Consider the following 22,939-nt stretch of genomic DNA (forward strand, 5'->3'; position numbering starts at 1 on the left):
TCGAAACTTAAACCAGGAGAACATCTGTGTGGTCGAAAGATAAATGTCGATAAACATTTCAGTAAATAGTGTATAAAAGATTTATATCATATGATCACATACGTTAGCCTTTCAATTGGTGTGGTCATCTAGTTTATATGTAAGATCCCAATGGAGGCTTTATCTAAAAGCGAAATGTCCCCGAGAAGTGTGACAAACATAAACGATTACCCACAAAGCATGATATATAATAGCTACCTATGATAGAACGTTCATTATAGATATGGTAGCGGTCGGGTAGCCTAGTGGTTAAAGCGTTCGTTCGTCACGCCGAAGACCCGGGTTCGATTCCCGACATGGGTACAATGTATGAAGCCCATTTCTGGTGTCCCCCGCCGTAATATTGCTGGAATATTGCTAAAAGCGGCGTAAAACCATACTCACCCACTTACTCATTATAGATATGAGTTCAAATTGCTTTTAAAATGCTCGAGTCCTCTGAATCCACGCATGCCACATTTGAACCCTGACACCTGACATCCGACTGTTATAGCGGATTGCAAAGACAATCCCTTAGTCAATGCGTGCAGCGTTCCGGCGATGAACGTGTCCCCAGCTCCTAGAGTGTCCACCACATGGTCAAGCTTCAGAGCTGGGGAGGTAACGGTTTCTGACGTCGGCTCTTTGCCAGCTGCCCCACATTCGCCCCACGCACATATAACGGCTTTTCTGAAATAAGGAAAAGAGTGAGTGAGTGAGTTTGGTTTAACGCCGCTTTTAACAGTATTCCAGTTATATTACGGCGTGTCAGCTTAATGTTGGAGGAAAGCCCGAAGTGATACAGGTTGACATTCACAGATTCTCTTCTTTTGTTTGTCACTTCTAAATACCTTACTGAGACTTATTCGTAAGAGGTGACTAACGGGATCGGGTGGTCAGGCTCGCTGACTTGGTTGATGCATGTCATCGTATCACAATTTCGTAGATCGATGCTCATGATGGCAATCACTGGATTGTCTGGTCCAGACTTGTTTGCTGAGTGCGGCGTTAAAGAACCAATCACAGACATATGCTGAAATAAAGTGCATATTTTCTGATGACACCTTTTGCTGGATAGAAATCATCGAGGTCGGACGTTGTTTGGCTTTCGGATTTCGATAGAGAAAAATAGGATCGAAAGAAAGCACTGTTCAGGATTATAGTTGCCATCTTATAGTGCGATTTGGATCGGCAGGATGATGACAAAAAAACAACTTGACTTTGAGTCCTAATAAAATCTTGTCTATTTGATTTATTCTGTCTGCATTTCCTAAATGAAAACTACATGAATGGGTGAGATTGGAGATTAACACTGCTTTGAGCAGTCAGCCTGATTGATTGGGACGGAATGCTTAAAGTGATCCAGTTTAAAGACGTTTACTGCTTTTGGTGTCACAAAACTAGAAACAATCAGGGCAGTCAAACTCCAATGGGGTGCATCTCTGAAGAGGAGGGGTGAGGTGAAATGGGATTTAACGTCGCGTCCAAAATGTTGTCACTTATATAGCGACGTGTGTGTGGGTGGGTGGGGTAGGGGGTGGGTGTGTGTGTGTGGAGGATACCATGCCGCAGTTTAACAGGAATACCCCACTCAGACACAGTATACTGACTCCGAGCAGACCAGTCCTTGTTTTAGCCCTCTTAATGCCAAGCGCCAGACAGGGTAACAACAAGTACCATTGTTTGATATCTTTTGTTATGATGCGGCTGGGAATCGAACCCCGGACCTTCCACTCTCCGGGCGGACGCTCTAACACTAGACCATATATATATTCAGTGGGAAGGTGAGAACATATACTCTTTCGGCCAGTACACCAACATTCTCAGGGATGTACTGGGCATGACAAATGTTTCAGCAGGTTCTGGTTCCAAGGCTTTTGACTCCTGAAGCTCCAGGTTTATCATCTCTCGTGTGACTTTGGGTCGTTTTGAAGCAGACTAAGCTGAGTTTGTTGAGCTATTTGTAACTATGATGATGGTAGAGCGTCCGCCCGGAGAGCGGAAGGTCTGGGGTTCGATCCCCGGCCGCGTCATACCAAAAGACGTTAACAAACGGTACTTGATGTTATCCTTCCTGGCGCTTGGCATTAAGGGGCTAAAACAGAGACTAGTTGACTCGGTGTCAGTATACTGTGTCTGAGTGGGGTATTCACGTTAAACTGTGGCATGGTATCTCAGTGGGCTAGCACTATAAATCGGCATCAGTCCGGACTAGCACAAGCAGCCACACACACACACACACACACACACACACACACACGTCGCCACATAAGTGCAATAATCTTGGACGCGACTTTAAACCCCATATCACCTCACCACCAGTAAATCACTAAAGGTTCACAAAACAACAATCAAAGCAGCGTAAACACGTAAAGTCTGCGAAGAAGTTATCAAATTTTGTTCAAAATCAGCTGGCAAGGTGATAGCTTCGGTTTCCTGATATTCCAAAGAAATCCTACTGGTTGAATACATCCCGACTCTTAACGGATAAAATTATGCATATCTGATCAGGCAAATGCGTGACAACACGAAGGGTAAACCTCGTGGAAAACTCACTAAATGTACGTTGTTCCACCAGGACAATACACCCGTGCAAAGCCTGTTGTCCCCATGGCTGCAATACTTGACTGGCCTTCAAATCATTGAACATCTACCGTATTCACCAGATTAGGAACCGACAGATTTCCACCTCTTTCCACCTCTTTCCAGACTTGGAGTATGACACGCATTATTCAAATAGTGATGAAGTCATTTCTGCTGTGGAGGACTTTTCACACCACCAGGAAGAATCCTCCTTCACCATTTAGGTCACGTGTTATGTTAGGTTGTCCAGGCTTTGTGTAACGTTCGATTCCTTCCTTTATGTTTTATTTTCTTGTATAACGCCGCTTTTAACAGTATTCCAGTTACATCGCGGCGTGTCAGCTTAATGTGGCAGGAAAGCCCGAATTGATGCAGGTCTCAGACGTTTACCACTTTGATGAAACACACGAGCACGGTATGGTGCTGACAAACCTAGAAACATAATCGGGGCGAACCGGGATTCGAACCCACAATCATAAGTTTCTGGCATGCCCACGGGACGCAACTCTGCTCAGCGAGTCGCGGCGCCTTAGGCGACTGGGCCACACGTGACCCCTTCTTATATGACATAACAAAGCTGATAATCATAAAAAGAAACAGTGGCCTTGATGATAGATATAAGTGATGTTGTCCTGGGTGAGTGAGTGAATATGGTTTTACGCCGCGTTTAGCAGTATCCAGCAATATCACGGCGGGGGACACCAGAAATGGGCTTCACACATTGCACCCAAGTCGGGAATCGAACCCGGGTCTTCGGCGTGACGAGCGAACGCTTTAACCACTAAGCTACCCGACCGCCCCTTATCAATTATTAAGATTTTAGCACACCACATAGAACGTGCTTAACGCCCCGACGTTGTCCTGAGAATTGCGTACCTTGGTTGACACGTCTGTGCAAGACCTTTCACTGCGTCTACCATGCTGGTGTACCCATAATGCTGTGCGAACTCCTTGCTGACGAACACATAGTCAGCCATGTTGAACAAAACATCTGCAAAAATTCAGTGGTACCCAGTTAGCCCATAATATCACATAACAATCAATAATAAGAAAATATTATTTTGATTGTAAATTTAATATCCATCCGGCCTTCAAACCCACACTGCCAGAGTAAGGCACCTAATCGTCAGCAAAGTCAGTGATATACCTTACTCAGCCACCGAGGCTTCCACAAAATGAAAGTCTGACAACTGGTAGTGTAGATCACGTACTTTGTGTACCCCTCTGACAAGTGTATATTGGCACAGCTCCCATGGCCGAAACCTATGAACACACAACGACATTTAGAAATGTAACAAATATTATATTTGGAATAACACTTTCTTAGTAAAGCAAAGATTCTAGTAATTTTTTGCTTTGAGTCCCATTCGGGATTCGAACCCAATCTTCCAGAGTGAAGCACCTAAGCGAGAGCACATAACATTTGCTACATTTGACCAATTTCTAAATTGCATTTTGTGTTTATTTGACTTGATATAAAGCAGATTTGCTTGGTCGTGTGAACGGGTGGATGCATCGTGTTTAACGCCGCTATTAGCAATATTCCAGCGATATCGGGGGGGAGGGGGGGGGGGGGGGGGGACACCAGAAATTGGGGTCGCACATTGTACTGTCATAGGAATTGAGAGCGGGTTTATTGCGTGACGAGCCAACGCTGTAACGTTTAGACTTCCCAACCGCCCCTTTCCTGGTGTTGATTGTCCTTTTATTCTATTGTCGGTAGTAAATTATTGGAGTTCTCAGTTCAATGACGTAACATTAGCAGCGGCACAGGGGAAGAGCGGAAGGAACTGTTTAGTCATGTCAATCATTTGGTTAGGTTCGAACGGACACCCCAAATACTGCAGTTCGTAAATCGGTATTAGTGTCGATCTTCACACAATGAGTGGTCCATAGAGAGCATTACGCATTATTTCACTTCATGGATAAGTCCATGGATATAAAATATGCACAGTAAAGGATGGAGTACGTCAAAGTATGATAGATGATTTTTGACTCTATAACGTCGGATCTCTTGGGTTGTTTATTTCTTGATAATTCTCCTCCAAAGTGCGTCTACTTATCATGGTCAGGTAGGGATTCCGGGTTAGAGTTGGTCCCCCAAACACATGGATGTCACAAGAGGCGATTGAACAGATCGAGTGGTCGGGTTCGATGACTTGGTGGATTGCATATAACTAAAATACATCTTGTATGACAGGCATTTCCTAGAAGCTGACGGATGGCAGAGTAGACACAATTTATGGATAACAACTTCTTTATTTTACTGTAAAGGCGACGTTTCGGAATAGATCCTTCTAACGTTGTCAGGCAACTATTTTCACTGCCTCTTCATACAGATGGAATATTACTGAGTGCGGTAAACAAAAAACAATAATACCATGGTGTGGGCGGCGTGGGTTCTCAAACTCCACAGAAGTGACGATCTTGTCCACCGTCCCAGCGTTGTGGTCCAGCACCCGCTTCAGCATCTTTGCGACCTCTGGACAATTGGGACGCGTCTGGGAACAAACCGTCAAGTAACGGGTACATGGCTTAAGCAATAACAAACAAATGCAAAAAATACTACTTTTTAGCGAGAAAACGTTTTGGTGGATTGGTTTTAGCTACTATCGAAACTGCATGATTGTACTTGTATATATGTTTGCATCTACAGGAGTCGATTCTACACAAATCATTCCTACAAATGTTTTGAATTATTAAGGCATTTACCAACGCTTCTTCATTGATATCCATTATCTACATTGTATACGGATTTCGCGTATTCCCTTATATATAGAAACATTCTCTAACAATGCAACATTTGAAAAGTATTAATCCTATGAAAGGGAAGTTACCTCAAAGTGAATCCACTTATACAGATCCAAATTCACGCTGAGGAAATCATTATAAGTCATCTCGCGAAGTCCACTGAAACATATTCATATAATGTTTATATAAGCATACCATCAATCAACAATCTCAGTTTAACGGTATATTGCAAGGTAAATTTGTTCTGACTCTTTAAGGTGAGGTGAGGATATACGTGGTCCTATGACGGCAGGGGCACATAACTCTCTCCTAAAGTGGAGGGAGGGCTAAGATCCATGGCATGTAACCAGTAAGATAAGCAATATAGGCGGAGATGTTGTAACGGGTATTAGGGTGTAGTTGTCATGTGATTCCATAAACCGATTTGTTTGTTTGTCTGGTTATTTTTGTTTAACGCCCCAATGAGCAATAGATATGGCTGCGGCCTGTGAATAATGGATTCTGGACTAGGCAATCCGGTGATTAGTCGGAGTACGTTGACACACAATCAACCAAGTCGCTGAGCCTGCCCATCCCGAATTGTGTTCACTTTGATAGATTAGAATCAACTTCCTGAGGCAAGGGAGTTAATTGACTGTAAAAGTCCAGTTTCCACCCTTGCCGAACTAGACTGGAATTTCTAGGCTCGATCGTAGAGACACCAGTGGCTATTACGAGTTATGTCCCTTTTATGTTCCTCATATTGACCAATCAGATTCCACCTCTCACTTGCATTTGCTTCAAACAAAATGGCGGCGCCCAGACAAGACGATCTGATCGAAGTACATCAAATCATGTGAGCACCTTGATTAAAAACATGAAAAGATTTGGAATACTTATACTAGTATATATGTTGACGCTAAATTGACGGTAAACATGTTTTGCTAATCTTGCAATCGACCTAAATCTGCACGGCAGTTTACGAACCGAATTTCCATTTTGTTACTCGATTTTGATTGTACTGTATATAGAGTCGTTTACTCCAGACAAAATATAACTCCATAATTCCATCCTATTTCGACAAGATGGATTATAATTGGTAGTTACATAATAACTTAAATGACGGTAGAATGTCCGATACAACTGTCTACAGAGCACCTCGTTGTGCCTGGAGTAGTAAGCCATTTAAACTGGGCTTCATGTAGTGTTTGTGCACCTTGCTGGAGGAACATACTTTCTTGAATTTAAGATGGTTCTTGATCCATTCTGTTTGTTTAATATAACAGTTGCTGTAGGGCAGCCAGATCCTTCACAAACTACAAGATGTTTTGTGCCAACGCAATGGGCTTTAAAATCCTCCATTAGAAACCTGTAACAGAATGTAACGTCCATCGAGATGTGAATGGTAATATCGGTGAGAGTAAAAGATGTAAGAGATACCTTTACCACAGAACATGCTTCAACTTTCTGTGTAAGTTCATAACGTCAAGCCACTGAATAATCAGTCAGATTCAATAGGGCGCAAAGGCAGAATAGTGAGGAAATTTATATGAATGGAAGTAAAGGGAGTACGGGAGAGGGTAGCGGAGATGGAACCGATATTGCAGGATAAGCTACATATTGATTGGATATCGAATGTCATCGTTGTATCGTATTGGAGGGTAGTTGAGAGATGGGGCCGATACTGCAGGATAAGCTACATATTCATTGGATATCGAGTGTCATCGTTGTAACGTATTGGAGGGTAGTTGAGTGATGGGACGGATACTGCAGGATAAGCTACATATCCATTGGATATCGAGTGTCATCGTTGTAACGTATTGGAGGGTAGTTGAGATATGGGGCCGATACCGCAGGATAAGCTACATAGTCATTGGATATCGAGTGTCATCGTTGTTTTGTATTGGATGGTAGTTGAGAGATGGGGCCGATACTGCAGGATAAGCTACATAATCATTGGATATCGAGTGCCATCGTTGTAACGTATTGGAGGATAGTTGAGAGATGGGGCCGATACTGCAGGATAAGCTACATAATCATTGGATATCGAGTGTCATCGTTGTAACGTATTGGAGGGTAGTTGAGAGATGGGGCCGATACTGCAGGATAAGCTACATAATCATTGGATATCGAGTGTCATCGTTGTAACGTATTGGAGGGTAGTTGAGATATGGGGCCGATACTGCAGGATAAGCTACATATTCATTGGATATCGAGTGTCATCGTTGTATCGTATTGGAGGGTAGTTGAGATATGGGGCCGATACTGCAGGATAAGCTTCATATTCATTGGATATCGAGTGTCATCGTTGTAACGTATTGGAGGGTAGTTGAGAGATGGGGCCGATACTGCAGGATAAGCTACATATTCATTGGATATCGAGTGTCATCGTTGTAACGTATTGGAGGGTAGTTGAGAGATGGGGCCGATACTGCAGGATAAGCTACATATTCATTGGATATCGAGTGTCGTCGTTGTAACGTATTGGAGGGTAGTTGAGAGATGGGGCCGATACTGCAGGATAAGCAGTAAAACTAAGATCCTAGTTTTCAAGAAGGGTGGTATTTTATCTAAAACAGAGAAATGGTACCATAAAGGTCAGCGACATGAATGTTTTCGTTCATGTAAATATTTAGGACAATTATGTTCTAGGTCATATCATTGTCAGTTCATGTGTAAATGAGGCGGTACAAGTTTAGCAAGTTCTATGTGGTGTGTTAAAATCTTAATAATCAATAAGGGGCGGTCGGGTAGCCTAGTTGTTCAAGCGTTCGCTCGTCACGCCGAAGACCCGGGTTCGATTCCCGACATAGGTACAATGTGTGAAGCCCATTTCTGGTGTCCCCCGCCGTGATATTGCTGGAATATTGCTAAAAGCGGCGTAAAACCATACTCACTCACTCACTCACTCACTTAATATTTAATAAGCTTCTGTCCGATGAACTGTTCTTTAAAATTTTATTATACGGCTCTTACTTGTGGGATGTTGATATTGGGAAGGAATTGAAACCATATAAGTGTTTGTTTTCAAGAGATTGTTGTTTGTAAAGCAATCAACATCAAACCATGACGTCAGAGGTGAATGTGGAAGCTACCATATATATCTATGTGTGTGTGTGTGTGTGCGTGCGTGCGTGCGCGCGCGAGTGCCTTTGGACGTCGAACAAATATGCCAGAATCTAGATTAGTAAAATTATGGTATCATTTATTGCTATCAGATTTGCAAAATGGGAAGTTTAATCGGACATCAAACGGTACACACGTCTTATTTTCTTTCGGCTTTGGTTTTTGTAGGAAACAGCAACAGACAAGTTAAATTAATAACTTCCTGCTTTCTCCGATTAAAATAATAATATGAGAAAACTGGCATGCAGCTGTGTCAATAGGTTCAGAATCGTTAATGTTTTCATCATGCAAAGTATATTTTGGCTTTGAACTATATTTGCAAAACGTATCAATTTGTAAATAAATCACAGCACTTGCTCAGTTGAACCCGTGAAGATCCGGGGTAGAATAGCTCTTCAGCAACCCATGCTTGCCGTAAAAGGCGACTATGCTTGTCGTAAGAAGCGACTAATGGGATAGGGTGGTTAGGCTCGCTGACTTGGTTGATGCATGTCATCGTTTCCCAATTGCTTGGATCGATGCTCATGATATCAGTCACTGGATTGTCTGGTCCAGACTCGATTATTTACAGACCGCCGTCATATAGCTGGATTATTGCTGAGCGCGGCGTAAAACAACAAACAAACAAAACAAACTTTCTCAGTTGTGATTCATGTTCCTCTAGCTGGAAGTGAGACTGGACGATATGAAGAGGAAGTAAAACAGCACAGGTTATGTTCAGATAAACAAAATATTATTGAAGATGAATATCATTCTAAGATGCATATTTATTCAACAAAATACAATCTTTTCCCGAAATTACATACTTTTGATGTTAATGTCATTAAATAATGTAGCCATTATACATTATATAAAGCAACTTACACTTACACTTTTAAGCAAGTTACACTTATAAAGCACTTACATTTACACTTCTAAAGCATTTACATTTACACTTTTAAAGCAACTTACATTTACACTTATAAAGCAACTTACACTTACAAAACAACTTACACTTATAAAGCAACTTACACTTACACTTATAAAGCAACTTACACTTATACAGCAACTTACACTTACACTTATTGAGCAGCTTACACTTACACTTATAAAACAACTTACACTTATAAAGCAACTTACACTTAACACTTATAAAGCAACTTACACTTACACTTATAAAGCAACTTACACTTACACTTATAAAGCACTTACATTTACACTTATAAAGCAACTTACACTTATACAGCAACTTACACTTACACTTATAAAGCAACTTACACTTACACTTATAAAGCAACTTACTTTTGCACTTACATCGCATGTGTGTTATGTGATGTATTGACTCTCCATGTAACTGGCCTACCCTACGAAATGAATAAATATTCACTGCTCGAGTTTTTGATGAAAGCCTGTAATTGAGTTTGCTCTTCCAGTACAACCTTCCTTGTAACCCAGATATTGACTACCTGTTAGCTATTGGCGACATAAATATGACAGAGGGTCTACTCTATAGTTTATTTTCAATTTGTTATGCAAAAAGACAAGGTTACTGATCGAACGCATTGATCCAAGTATTTAACGAACTGAATATGTACGTGTACTGTATATTTCATGATATGAGCAGTCCAGTGGAGCTGAAATTAACTATACAATTTAGCTCTGCCAGGATCCGCTCAGCATATGTTCGAATATAAAACTGGCCGTAATTATGGTCCCTGGTTTGTCAGCAGCGAACTCGTGATCTCTCATTTTACCGCGTTAAACTGACACGTCATGCATTCTACTCAGAAACAAGTTAAGAACTACCTATTTCCTTCATATTATTATAGTTAATCTGTCAGAGCATGACAGATTCACTACTGCTGTCTTAAAGTAGTTAGTTTGTCGTGCCATGATAGTTTAACTGTAATTATAAGATAGAACCGGGTGGTCCTTAATTTTATGAAGTAGTATATAACTGAAATACTCTTCATGAGCTACGTCCAACCAAACTTAGTCAAGCGCTTACCGTTTTTCTGCTCTGTCCGTTATGGTACCCATGAACTCCGCGTCTTCGCCCAGCAGAGAGAGAACGGTGGCTGTATTGGACGCATTCCCACCCCTTTGCCATTTGGAATCCGCACACCTTCACGTCAACAAGGCCATAACACTTTCGTCATACTGTGTGCAGTTACTATCAATACCAACACAGACACCAATACAATAACAACATCACATCGTCAAACTGGGGCCTCTAATATCAACGCTCACGCATACACCAATAATGGCATCACATCGTCAAATTGTGTGCAGTTACTATCAACACTCACACACACACCAATAACAACACCACATCGTCAAACTGGGGCCTCTAATATCAACGCTCACGCAGACACCAAAAATAGCATCACATCGTCAAGTTGTGTGCAGTAACTATTAATACTAACACGCACACCAATAACAACATCACATCGTCAAACTGGGGCCTCTAATATCAACGCTCACGCATACACCAATAATGGCATCACATCGTCAAGATGTGTGCAGTTACTATCAACACTCACACACACACCAATAACATCACATCGTCAAACTGGAGCCTCTAATATCAACGCTCACGCATACACCAATAATAGCATCACATCGTCAAGTTGTGTGCAGTTACTGTCAGTGCTAACACAGACACCAATAATAACATCACATCGTCAAGATGTGTGCAGTTACTGTCAATACCAACACACACACCAATGACAACATCACATCGTCAAGCTGTGTGCAGTTACTATCAATATCAACACAAACACCAATAATAACATCACATCGTCAAGTTGTGTGCAGTTTTCATGTGTTATCACTTATTTAATGAATCATTTCTTGGTGCGGTTTTAGACTAACATGCGGATCTGGAGCAGTGAGTTATTTCCTATCTGTACAAATGCCTACCTCTGTCCAGTGTCTTCAGTAGGGTATGTTTCCATAACAAGGATGGCATCCACACAGACGAGACCCACACACAGGATTGTCTTCTTATGTGACGTCATCTAGATCAACAAGTGTGACGTCATAATGACACGGATCGGATATCCTCATATGCATTATTCTTTTGAAGTTTAAGGGATTTACGGTGATGTGGTTGGTTTATTTGCTGCTCACATGACCCGTTCATTTTTCAACAAACTGAAAAAAGTGACGTTTACAAGTTATACATAAACTTCACCTTTTGGCGTTTACAGCAATTTTGACCGGAACTACTTTTCATGGAAATCCCCGAGTGGAACGTTTCTCTATTGTCTTCCCTGCTCACAATGACCGTGAAGATCGTCAATATCGGACAATAATCTAATGTTTCTTTTTCGCACAAGGTTTCATTAAAACGCTCACTTACATATTCGCATTAGATTAATGAATATACTAAAAACAATATGAATATTACAATAATATCCTATTAGGGGGTTATCGTCTGCTATTCCTGATCGCAAATCACCATGGATCCCTCCGGACATTTTGACTTAGAATGGCCTTCTAATGTCTCTGGGTGCGGTCGGGTAGCCTAGTGGTTAAAGCGTTCGCTCGTCACGCCGAAGACCCGGGTTCGATTCCCGACATAGGTACAATGTGTGAAGCCCATTTCTGGTGTCCCCCGCCGTGATATTGCTGGAATATTGCTAAAAGCGGCGTAAAACCAAACTCACTCACTCACTCCTTGCAAGACAGTAATGAAGACAATCTTTTAGCATTAAAATGAGATAGAGACCACTGTGGTAAGTACTTGTTTCTTAGATTTTCGTATATAGGGCAAATAAACATGAAATGATATTCATCTTCGATAACAATGTCACAAAATGGGCATAATCGTATCGATTTCTCAATAGATGAAAATCTCCCTGTGTTAATTTTTAGATCATTCAGGCCAAGTCTAAAACGAATAAGGGTGTTACGAGAATTCCTGAACCGTAAATTTGATAAATAAGATTTTGGTTCAAGCAATGACTTGAATTGGCGATAAGTATCATATCTTGAACTTTCATAATTATCTGAATGTCATTTCTGATGAAACATGTCAATCGCACATGTCGCGAACATCTGGTGTGATCACTATTTGATAGTGATTCAACAAATGCTTAGCGGGGAAACATTTGATATTTGGAGTAGGGGTTCTTGTGTTGAGTCATGTTCTTTTCTTCATTTTCAGGGCATAGGATTTGTTTTTCGTCACATTTCCAATTCAGCCTATGGATAAAAATGTTACATTTTTCTCACTGCTCATTCACTAATACATAATAACTGTACAGGTGTACGTAATTTTTAAACATGGCAATAAAAATAGCAGTATACTAATTTAAAAGTATTTAATATAATAAAAGACTATTTCTACAACGTCAATGGTGGCAAAAGCCCAGCGCGCAGTTGTCTTCATTTTGACAGAAATATGATCAACTTGGCATGTTTGTACTCATAACTACTTAAGGAATGTACTTTTCAATTACTTAGATTGTGGATGATGGACATAAGTAGCATAACTTTTGATGCTAACTGACGAACACAAGAAACACCAAACACAACCAAAACGAATTGCTGAGTAAAACACGTGCTACAGTACCCAGAGCAGTGGAATTTGAGTTTGAAATGAAACTTGCACCTTCAAAGATATGGGTAGAAAAGGAACGATGTACTGTTCATTCCCAACCAAATGTTGACAAAATTAAATGAAAAGGTCAACGCTACAACAGAAAGAACAGGCTGTTGGCATGATACACCAAGGATCAACACATGACAACGACACAGGGAGTATTGGCTGAAGCCGAATGACAGTCACCAGGCGCACAGTCTGTTACCGGCAGACAGGGCGGACGAGAGACAGGCATAGGAATGGCAGACCTTCTGTCACCATCACCCAAGAAAACGCAACATATGTATCCTCCATTTGAGGAATCGTAATATCATGGCGATGTCACCAGCTGAGACAGTCATCCTGTCAGTAGCAGGACAGTATCCAGATGAGGGCGTCGGTACAATATCAGAACTAACAGACCACGACGAGACGTAATGTTGATACCTGAACACCGACATTGATGGGCTCGAACTCTGCGACGCTGGTGGAACAGAAACTAAACAATCATGTTCACAGGAGCGAGCAGATTCCAGTGTTTCACAGCAGATGGAAGAGTTTGTGTCTAACGCCGATTAGGAGAACGGACGTCACATTGTTGCGACCATGATGTCTAGCCGTTTTGAGGACGCGGCATTATGGTTGAGGATGGCGTCTGTAGCCAAATCAAGTCGGCATCATCAACCAAGCCATGACGCTTCAGGTGATTTTATGACAAAATCATAGGACAGCATTACATTGACCAGTCTTTTTATCATGCTGTGCTACCGATCTTGCAACAGAACCTGGCCCCAAAGACAAGGCATTACAACGTCTTCTCCTGGCCAGCAGAGTTACCAGACTTATCACCTATAGAACTCTTCTGGGATCACCTTATAGAGATCACAAATTACAGCACGACCAGGTCGTTATTATACCAAGGATAAGAATCAAGCACAGGTCCTCCGAGAAGAATGGCGTCAAATCCCAATTCTTGTGATCCACCTCCCATCTTCTGCCTGCCTCCGAGTTGTCATACACGGACCGCCTCCGTGGTCTAGTGGTAGAGCGTCCGCCCGGAGAGCGGAAGGTCCGGGGTTCGATCCCCGACCGCGTCATACCAAAAGACGTTAAAAGATGGTACTTGTTGTTACCCTGTCTGGCGCTCGGCATGAAGGGGCTAAAACAAGGACTGGTCGGCTCGGAGTCAGTATACTGTGTCTGAGTGGGGTATTCATGTTAAACTGCGGCATGGTATCTCAGTGTGCTAGCACTATAAATCGGCATCAGTCCGGACTAGTACAAGCAGCCACACAAACACACACACGTACATGCACGTCGCTATATAAGTGCAATAATCTTGGACGCGACGTTAAACCCCATTTCACCTCACCTCATACACGATATTGACTGACGAGTGTCATTCTGAAGGATTAAAGGGAGTTCCATGTGCCCATTTTAGTCTTGATAGTGGAGCGAATACTGAACAAGTGTCCCATCCCCAAACTGTGGACACAATACCTTCATTTTTGTATTCATTACAGCAGAACCTATAAGGGTGTTATTAACTCTGAGCCAACGGAGTTGAAACTTTGATTTCTTGGTCCATCACGTCAATCAGAATATATTTTCAATTTTAAGAATACTCATTTTAAGTTTGAATACTCATTCAAGTGTATAAACTGTTAATTCTACCACCATATGTTTTATTATAAACATTTTAAATCCCTGTTAAATGTAGAAAAATATCTTACACTCCCCATACAAGTACATCTGAGAATATGTTATGACTCGTTTCAGATGTAGCAAGTTCAAACTTGCAATTGACTTGGGGAGCTACACAAATGTCCCATACACTGAACGATTATGTAAATTTTGTATAGAAAATGGTATATCTTGTATTGAAGATGAATTTCATGTTTTACTTGTATGTGAGCGTTATTCAGCCCTAAGAAATATGTATCTTAAACAGTATATCAAGTTTCAAACTGTAACATCTTTTACTGAAATTATTTCATCAGAAAACTTTGATGTTGTTTATAACACATGTTTATATCTATATAAAGTCCAACGGCTAAGAGAAACCTAAATCGACTTCTTCCTTGGCATGTGTAGTTCATGCAATCAACCATTGTCTGTATTGTGGGCCTATGGCCTTCTTACTGAATAAACTGTCTGTCTGTCTGTATGTATGTATATGGTCTCAGATACACTTGTACTGATTAGTATTGATATTACTACATGCACTTGTGGCGCAACATGTTTGAATGCTTATATATATATTGTAAAATGGGCCTGTGGCCTGATTTACTGAAATAAACCACTACCACTACTACCACTACCACTCATTCAAGTGTTAGGTGTTTACTAACTTTATACTAAAACGACCTTAGACATGTTTATATTATTTCGGAATTTACGGTTTAATCAACTAACTCAATCAACTGTTTGATTTGCATTCTAGAAGTTGGCAAATAATTAAGAAAAACGTACAACTTTATGGATAGCAACGTCTGGATTATTGCATATAGCGACGTTTCCATGTAGATTCTTACACCGTTATCTAGCTCTACATCGAAACGTCGCTATATACAATAATCCAGAAGTTGCTATCCACAAAGTTGTACTAACTTAACGTACATATCTTATATATATCTGCTTATTCGAAGATGCATCAGTGTGACGTATATGTAGAATAAAATGTGATACATAGATCACCGGGTTCATTAACAACCACCTTCAAACTGTGGACACAATACGTCCACTTGTGTTCACATTTGAAGTGACTATTAATAAAAAAAAATGGTGTAACAGACAAACTACTTTCAGTCGTCTTTTATTTAAATACAAACACATATTCTTTGCTATATTTCTATCACTGATTTAATTTAAAAATGGACAGCCTCCGCGGTCTAGTGGTAGAGCGTCCGCCAGGAGAGCGGAAGGACCGGAGTTCGATCCCCGGCCGCGTCATACCAAAAGACGTTAAAAGATGGTACTTGTTGTTACCCTGTCTGGCGCTCGGCATTAAGGGACTAAAACAGAGACTGGTTGACTCGGTGTCAGTATACTGTGTCTGAGTGGGGTATTCATGTTAAACTGCGGCATGGTATCTCAGTGGGCTAGCACTATAAATCGGCATCAGTCCGGTCAAGTACAAGTAGCCACATAAACACAGGTGCATGCACGTCGCTATATAAGTGCAATAATCTTGGACGCGAAGTTAAACCCAATTTCACCTCACCTCACCTAATTTAAAAATGCTGATTAAATATATGTTACGAAAATAAGTATGTTGCGCCTTCCCTGGAGATCCTTTGTTTTAACTCTTTTATTGAATGCAGAATCAAATAGAAACATTAATAGGAATTAGAATGCATTGAAAATGTGAAATTAGTTTATATTTACCTTAGTGTACGAAGAAAGGGACGCATCAACCGGATGTTGCTATGTCAGACAACTGTGTGTCGCGATTTTCACTTGGTAATCTCAGCCGTCCTCGGTATAATTTAATCAATCTGAGCATATCGATTGTTCATGCAGCAGATGTTCTTCAGAATTAACTTTGTAAGCTAAATTCATTGCTAAATAATACGAGTATTTTGTGTACTTTAACTTTAACATTTGACTCACACATGACTACTCTATTGACATGTTTTACTCAACTTGATAGAGGGATTTCATTCTATTTTCACATACATATGATTAGTAAGGTTTAAAGATGATTGTACATACATATAATACATTGTTGAATTGGAGGTGAATTGTCGAATGGAACAACCTTTGCATATGTTAACAAGGCAACAAACTTAGAAAAGATATGCATTATTTCAGAATATATTTTACTTTGTGTTCTTTGACATATGATCCTTGACAAAGTGAAGGGCCAAACTCTTTTGCCATCGGAGCTTGCGACAAATGTCAGTTCTTGTAATTTTTATATCAATAATTTATACCTCTAAGTCGACGAATTATGTATCTTAATTTCATTTAATACGTGTGATGTCATTTTTACACTGACGGCCATCAAACGACCACCTGTATCGCGGAAAAATTAACTCATCAAAAAGGGAGATGACATGAGCGAATGTATACTCAAATTGCTTTACGCTAAAATCGTTTGTAGTTTGGTTTCAAGTAATGTAATATTAACTGAGGAAGATGTGTTAAGAACTCGTTGTATTACATTTGCATCTGGTCAAGTACAGGGCTTCAAAATGGCACAATAAACGCCACGCGGGAGATATCCGAAATTGTCAATAAACTTGTGGTAATTACACGTGTTTGTCGCGATTGATCATTTTGGGCCGGTCATTGAAATGTGATTATAAAGATAGATATTGTAGTGTGTTTGGTTCTACGTACTCATTATCTGGACGACCAGTCTTCAGCAGCCTATGCTTGCCTTGAAAGGCGACTATGCTTGTCGTAAGAGGCGACTTACGGGATCGGGTGGACAGACTTGCTGACTTGGTTGATATATGTCAGCGTATCCGAATTGTGTGGATCGATGCTCATGATGTCACTCACTTGACTGACTCAATTATGTAAAGATCGGCGTCATACAGCTGGAATATTGCAGAGTGAGGAGTTAAACAACAAACAAACAAACAAACAAACAAACAAACAAACATTATTTGAACAAGACGTGGTACTGGTCGCAAGACTAGACTAGGACTTGGAGACAACCAGACGCACAAGGCGATGTGCCGGCTGGACATTTAATTGACAACTGAAAACGGGGTACAGGTCGCACGACTTCCGGTTAATAATACAATACACCTAACAACTAATATAACATTAAACGAACTTCTATTGAACGCTACATCCTCTCCTTTTTAGAAGGATTTGATACACTTAATATAATTTAATCCATGTACAATATCAAAATATTACAATAATAAATAAGTTATTACCATCTCCATCCTTATCATCCTTATTAAACAGATATTTCAATAATCCAAACAACCACATGTATGTGTGATACAAAATTAGGAATATATATATATAGGAATAAATATATATATACGGAGTCCTTGTATTCATTTGCTGTCTTTTCTATGGGACCGCTACTATTGAAGGGTATGAGTCCCTTGAACACATGTTGGACCCCAAAATAAATAATCCAGGTTAATCCCCAAATAGGTCCCTGGTGTCCCCCTCCCGACTAAGATGGTCTGGTGGCCAGGTTCTAATTTGTGGCTTTTTTCCGAGTCATAGTTTCCAGTTGTTTGTTGGTCAGGATGTCACATGTAAGTTTGTCGGGATACTGGGACGATCACACTCCCGATGAAGGTCCCTGGTGTACACTCAGGCAACGTTTTGGTCCCGTGGTACAATTTGCCGCCACTTCTTGATAAAATAAGTTTTTCATGTCCGATGGGCAAAGGTGGACTGCGTTAAAAAGTGGACAGGTTAAATGATAAACCACATCTAATTGTGCCTCATGTATCGCAACTGACGTCAAAAAGAACCTTTACCACTTTTAAAATGAAATTGCCAAAATTTAAAAACACAAGTTCAATTTAATCAATGGCAAAACACACCCAAAATAGAACAATGCTCTATCCAGAAAAGATCACCTCAGTGGTCTAGTGGTAGAGCGTCCGCCCGGAGAGCGGAAGGTCAGGGGTTCGATCCCCGGTCGCGTCATACCAAAAGACGTTAAAAGATGTTACTTGTTGTTACTTTGCGTGGCGCTTGGCGTTAAGAGACTAACATAAGGTCTGGTCGGCTCTGGTCAGTATACTGTGTCTGAGTGGGGTATTCATGTTAAACAGCGGCGTTGTGAGTCTGTGGGCTAGCACTTTAAATCGGCATCAGTCCGGACTAGTACAAGCAACCATACACACACACACGTGCATGCACGTTCATGCACGTTCATGCATATAAGTACAATAATCATGGACGCGACGTTAAACCCCATTTCACCTCACCACCTATCCAGAAAGTGATACACGTCCATCGCACGTTTTTTTTTTAGAAAATGCGCGAGCAGTAAGAATATGTAAATAATATAGGCGGTATGTCAGACACTCACACTGAAAAAAACACCTACACCTAATCAAAATTGCGTAACGATCTAGACATCAGGTTGGTAAACAACATGGATTTCAACGTGCAGATTTCGGTCGACTGCAGGATTTGCAAAGCATGTGTACCGCCAACTGAGCGTTGACAGATATTTTGCAAATTCTTTCATGTTTTTAATCAAATTGCTCAAGTGATTTGATGCACTTCGCGGGGTAAGACCCGTTTTATTACAATATAGATCTTGATTATCGCCGTCATTTGGTTTGAAGCAAATGCAAATGATGTGAGAGGTGGAATATGATTGGTCAATAGGAGGAACATAGAAGAGACATAACTCGTAATAGCCACTGGTGGCGTTACGATCGACCCTGAAAATTCCAGCCTAGTTCTGCAAGGGTGGAAACTGGACTCTTATAGTCAGTAAACTCCCTTGCCTCGGGAAAATGCTCCCTGTTGGCGATTAGGTGCCTCACTCTGAGAGTGTGGGTTCGATTACCGGATGAGACTCAAACCCACAAAAAGTACTAGAATTTGTACTTTATCATCCAAAACTGGCTCCCACAGGAGATATCGCTTGGGTGAGATCAAGTGATATCTATATTGTAGATATCGCTGCAATGAAATTGCATCACAATGCTTTGCAGACCATTGTGACATCATTGGTAACCATGACGTCACAATCAAATGACATCACTAATGGCTCTGCTACTGAAGCTGTTAGCAGTACTTTTTACACTTAAGACACTGCTTATTACTTTCTACAAACTGAAAAAGTTGAAAGAATGATGTTGGATGATAAATAAAATCTCACCCTCGTGTCTTTTGATATATAATATATCAACACTAGTGTGATAAAAGTGGGGGGAAATCCTCGGCAAGCCTCGGAGTTTTCCCACTTTTATCAACTCGTGTTGATATATTTGATATCAAAAGCCACTCGGGTGAGATCCTCTATTTACCAAGATAGTGTTGTCCCAAATGTAACAATTGTTGCATATGGTCACTTTCTTAAAAGGCATTGTTTATTCATGTCTGAACATTGCTTATAGAGAAGACACAACACATTTAGAAGGAACGTTTGGAGGAGTTTGGAGGAGTTTAAGCCACTACGAACAGTATTTTAGTCACACCACGACGTGTTAACATATACATTCATTGAAAGAAGTATCAGTGTGTGAAAAATTACTCGGATAAGAGAGGGCGACTAAGATGATGTGGTCAAAGCGACCATCGGTCTCGCGTGGGATTTGAGCTCGGGGAACATACACTAACGTAGAGGCTACATCAAGCCATGTCACACGACATCAACCCATACCTCAATATATTCCAGGAATGTCTTATTCGTACATGCTTTGGTCCGAATCGGTAAAAATACCGTAGTTCGGCAAAATAGCAAACTACAGAAAACAGTCTCAGAGTTATTCCCCCTAGATATATTTCATTCGGAAAATATCGTACATATCCGGAGAATGGCGTCTTACATAACAATTTGAGATAAACAATTATGGTTGTCGTTGCAAATGTTATGCCAACATTCGGTGATTCGAGCAGTAAACTTAACAAATGTACCTTACATGTTAGCGGGGTACATTGACATAACAGAATAGGTCTAAGCCAACCAGAATCAGATGTCTATGTTTAAGGTAAGATAATATCTTATAAGCATCCCTGTTCACGTTTGGTAAAATACAAACTCCATGTCCGTAAGATTCCGTTTGTCAAGCATCACCGTGTGTAAATAGACTGAGGTAAATGAAAACAGAACAGCAGAGGTACAGAAGCTCACCTTTATTATGAGTAGTCAGGATGTGCTAGCAACTCCTCATCCGCACCTGGATATGACTTTTATGTTATACCTTGATAAAGCTGTGACGAGTATTTGATATCTCTGGCGCTTGCAATACTACGCATCATGTCCAAATCTAACCCGTTTAATTCATGTTTTCTGCAATATCTACCGAATCAAATTCCACTAGGGGTTTAAGACAAAATATGAATATTTTATGAATGGATCACTGGAAATTAGTGGTGACACCACGTGTTCGCGAACAGAGTATGCATGTCAGGTTTTACATGTGGCATCCGCCATTTACTCAATATGCAATACAACGAGTGCGCGTAAACCATCGAGTCTTGACCATACAATCCATTAAGAGTAGACCAGACAATTCAGTGATAGTTGACCAGAACATCCAAAAAAGATAGATCCATACACAGTACAAGTGATTTTAACATTTTGCAGCAGTGATCTTCTTATCAAAAATATTTTAAATCATTCATAAAAAAGTTAGAATTATTTGAGTTTCCACAAATACAGGTTTTCATAATGCTGTGTTAAGACTCATATAATAATCATGTGATAGACAAAAGTAGCTATTCAAATGTTGTCAATATTATTTTGTCCTATTTAAAACTATTTACTTCATCACTAACATGTTGTGTTTTTTAAACCATCTTGAAAGTGACGTGTGAAGTTATTTTTTGTCAAAAGCGACATGTAGGAGCAAAGCTTTTTTTTACAGATCAGTTCTAATCGAAGGACAACCCCCTGACCTAAACTCATTTTGGAGATGTCAGCTCCGCCATACACAGGTATATTTTGTCCCCTTGTATGCCCTGGTATTATCTAAACACAGATATTACAATCGGCCCATACGACGGGTAACGAACAAAGCAAGCTGAAGATAAATGTGGTAAGCAAGGTCAATTTGTGTTCACTAGGATAGGTCGTAGTGAGGAAATTCATGAACGTGCATCCAATCAAACTCTCTGACTTTTCCCAATTTATGCTAAAACGCCAAGTTCAAGATAAATGAGTCTAAAATATCAGAAACAACGCTTCTGTTTGTATTCGTGTGAGAGAATTCAGTTATCTTCCTCCATGTCCCTAGATGTATTGTTTATCTTCCTCCGTGTCCCTAGATGTATTGTATATCTTCCCATGTCCCTATTTTTATTGTTTATCTTCACTCATATCCCTAGATATATTGTTTATCTTCCCCAATATCCCTAGATATATTGTTTATCTTCCTCTATATCCCTAAAATATATTGTTTATCTTCCCCCATGTTCCCAGATGTATTGTGTATCTTCCCAAAGTCCCTAGATTTATTATCTTCCCCCATGTCCTTACATATATTGTTTATCTTCCCCCATGTCCCTAGATGTATGGTTATCTCCCCCATGTCGTCACATATATTGTTTATCTTCCCCCATGTCCCTAGATGTATTGATTATCTTCCCAAAGTCCCTAGATAAATTGTTTATCTTCTTCATTCACCCTAGATGTATTGTTAATCTTCTTCCATGTCCCTAGATGTCTTGTTTATCTTCCCCATTATCCCTAGATATATTGTTTATCTCCGCCATGTCCTTACATGTATCAGTTATCTTCCTCCTTGTCCCTAGACGTATTGTTTATCTTCCCCCATGTCCCTAGATGTATTGTTAATCTTCCCCCATGTCCCTAGATATATTGTTAATCTTCCTACTTGTCCCTAGACGTATTGTTTATCTTCCCCCATGTCCCTAGATGTATTGTTTATCTTCCTCCTTGTCCCTAGATGTATTGTTAATCTTCCCCCATGTCCATAGATGTATTGTTAATCTTCCCCCATGTCCCTAGATGTATTGTTAATCTTCCTCCTTGTCCCTAGACGTATTTTTTATCTTCCCCCGTGTCCCTAGATGTATTGTTAATCTTCCCCCATGTCCTTAGATGTATTGTTAATCTTCCCCCATGTCCCTAGATGTATTGTTAATCTTCCCCCATGTCCCTAGATGTATCTTTAATCTTTCTCCTTGTCCCTAGATAAATTGTTTATCGTCCCCCATGTCCCTAGATGTATTGTTAATCTTCCCCATGTCCCTAGATGTATTGTTAATCTTCCCCCATGTCCCTAG

The 22,939-nt window shown here is 40.5% G+C and overlaps 1 protein-coding gene across 1 annotated transcript; it reads right to left on the reverse strand.

Moving 5' to 3' along the window:
- Nucleotides 1–434: 434 nt before the first annotated feature.
- Nucleotides 435–11,456, reverse strand: LOC139443042 (ketohexokinase-like). Its single transcript, XM_071223964.1, has 7 exons — nt 11,359–11,456; nt 10,445–10,561; nt 6,566–6,700; nt 5,439–5,511; nt 4,982–5,102; nt 3,478–3,592; nt 435–708 (listed from the first exon to the last, which is right to left on the reverse strand). The coding sequence occupies exons 1-7, from the start codon at nt 11,454–11,456 to the stop codon at nt 435–437; spliced, it is 933 nt and encodes a 310-aa protein (XP_071080065.1).
- Nucleotides 11,457–22,939: the final 11,483 nt, after the last annotated feature.

This window comes from Haliotis cracherodii, unplaced genomic scaffold (assembly GCF_022045235.1).
Source record: "Haliotis cracherodii isolate W230 unplaced genomic scaffold, xgHalCrac1.p SCAF_5, whole genome shotgun sequence".
Lineage (NCBI taxonomy): Eukaryota > Metazoa > Mollusca > Gastropoda > Lepetellida > Haliotidae > Haliotis > Haliotis cracherodii.

Bases quoted from the DNA above. Each gene is read 5' to 3' on its own strand.
- LOC139443042 (XM_071223964.1), bottom strand. From the start codon at position 11,456: ATGACGTCACATAAGAAGACAATCCTGTGTGTGGGTCTCGTCTGTGTG. The intron at 10,562-11,358 runs GTAGGCATTTGT...GTTGACGTGAAG, and splicing joins ACTGAAGACACTGGACAGAG to GTGTGCGGATTCCAAATGGC. The intron at 709-3,477 runs GTACGCAATTCT...TCCTTATTTCAG, and splicing joins GCACAGACGTGTCAACCAAG to AAAAGCCGTTATATGTGCGT.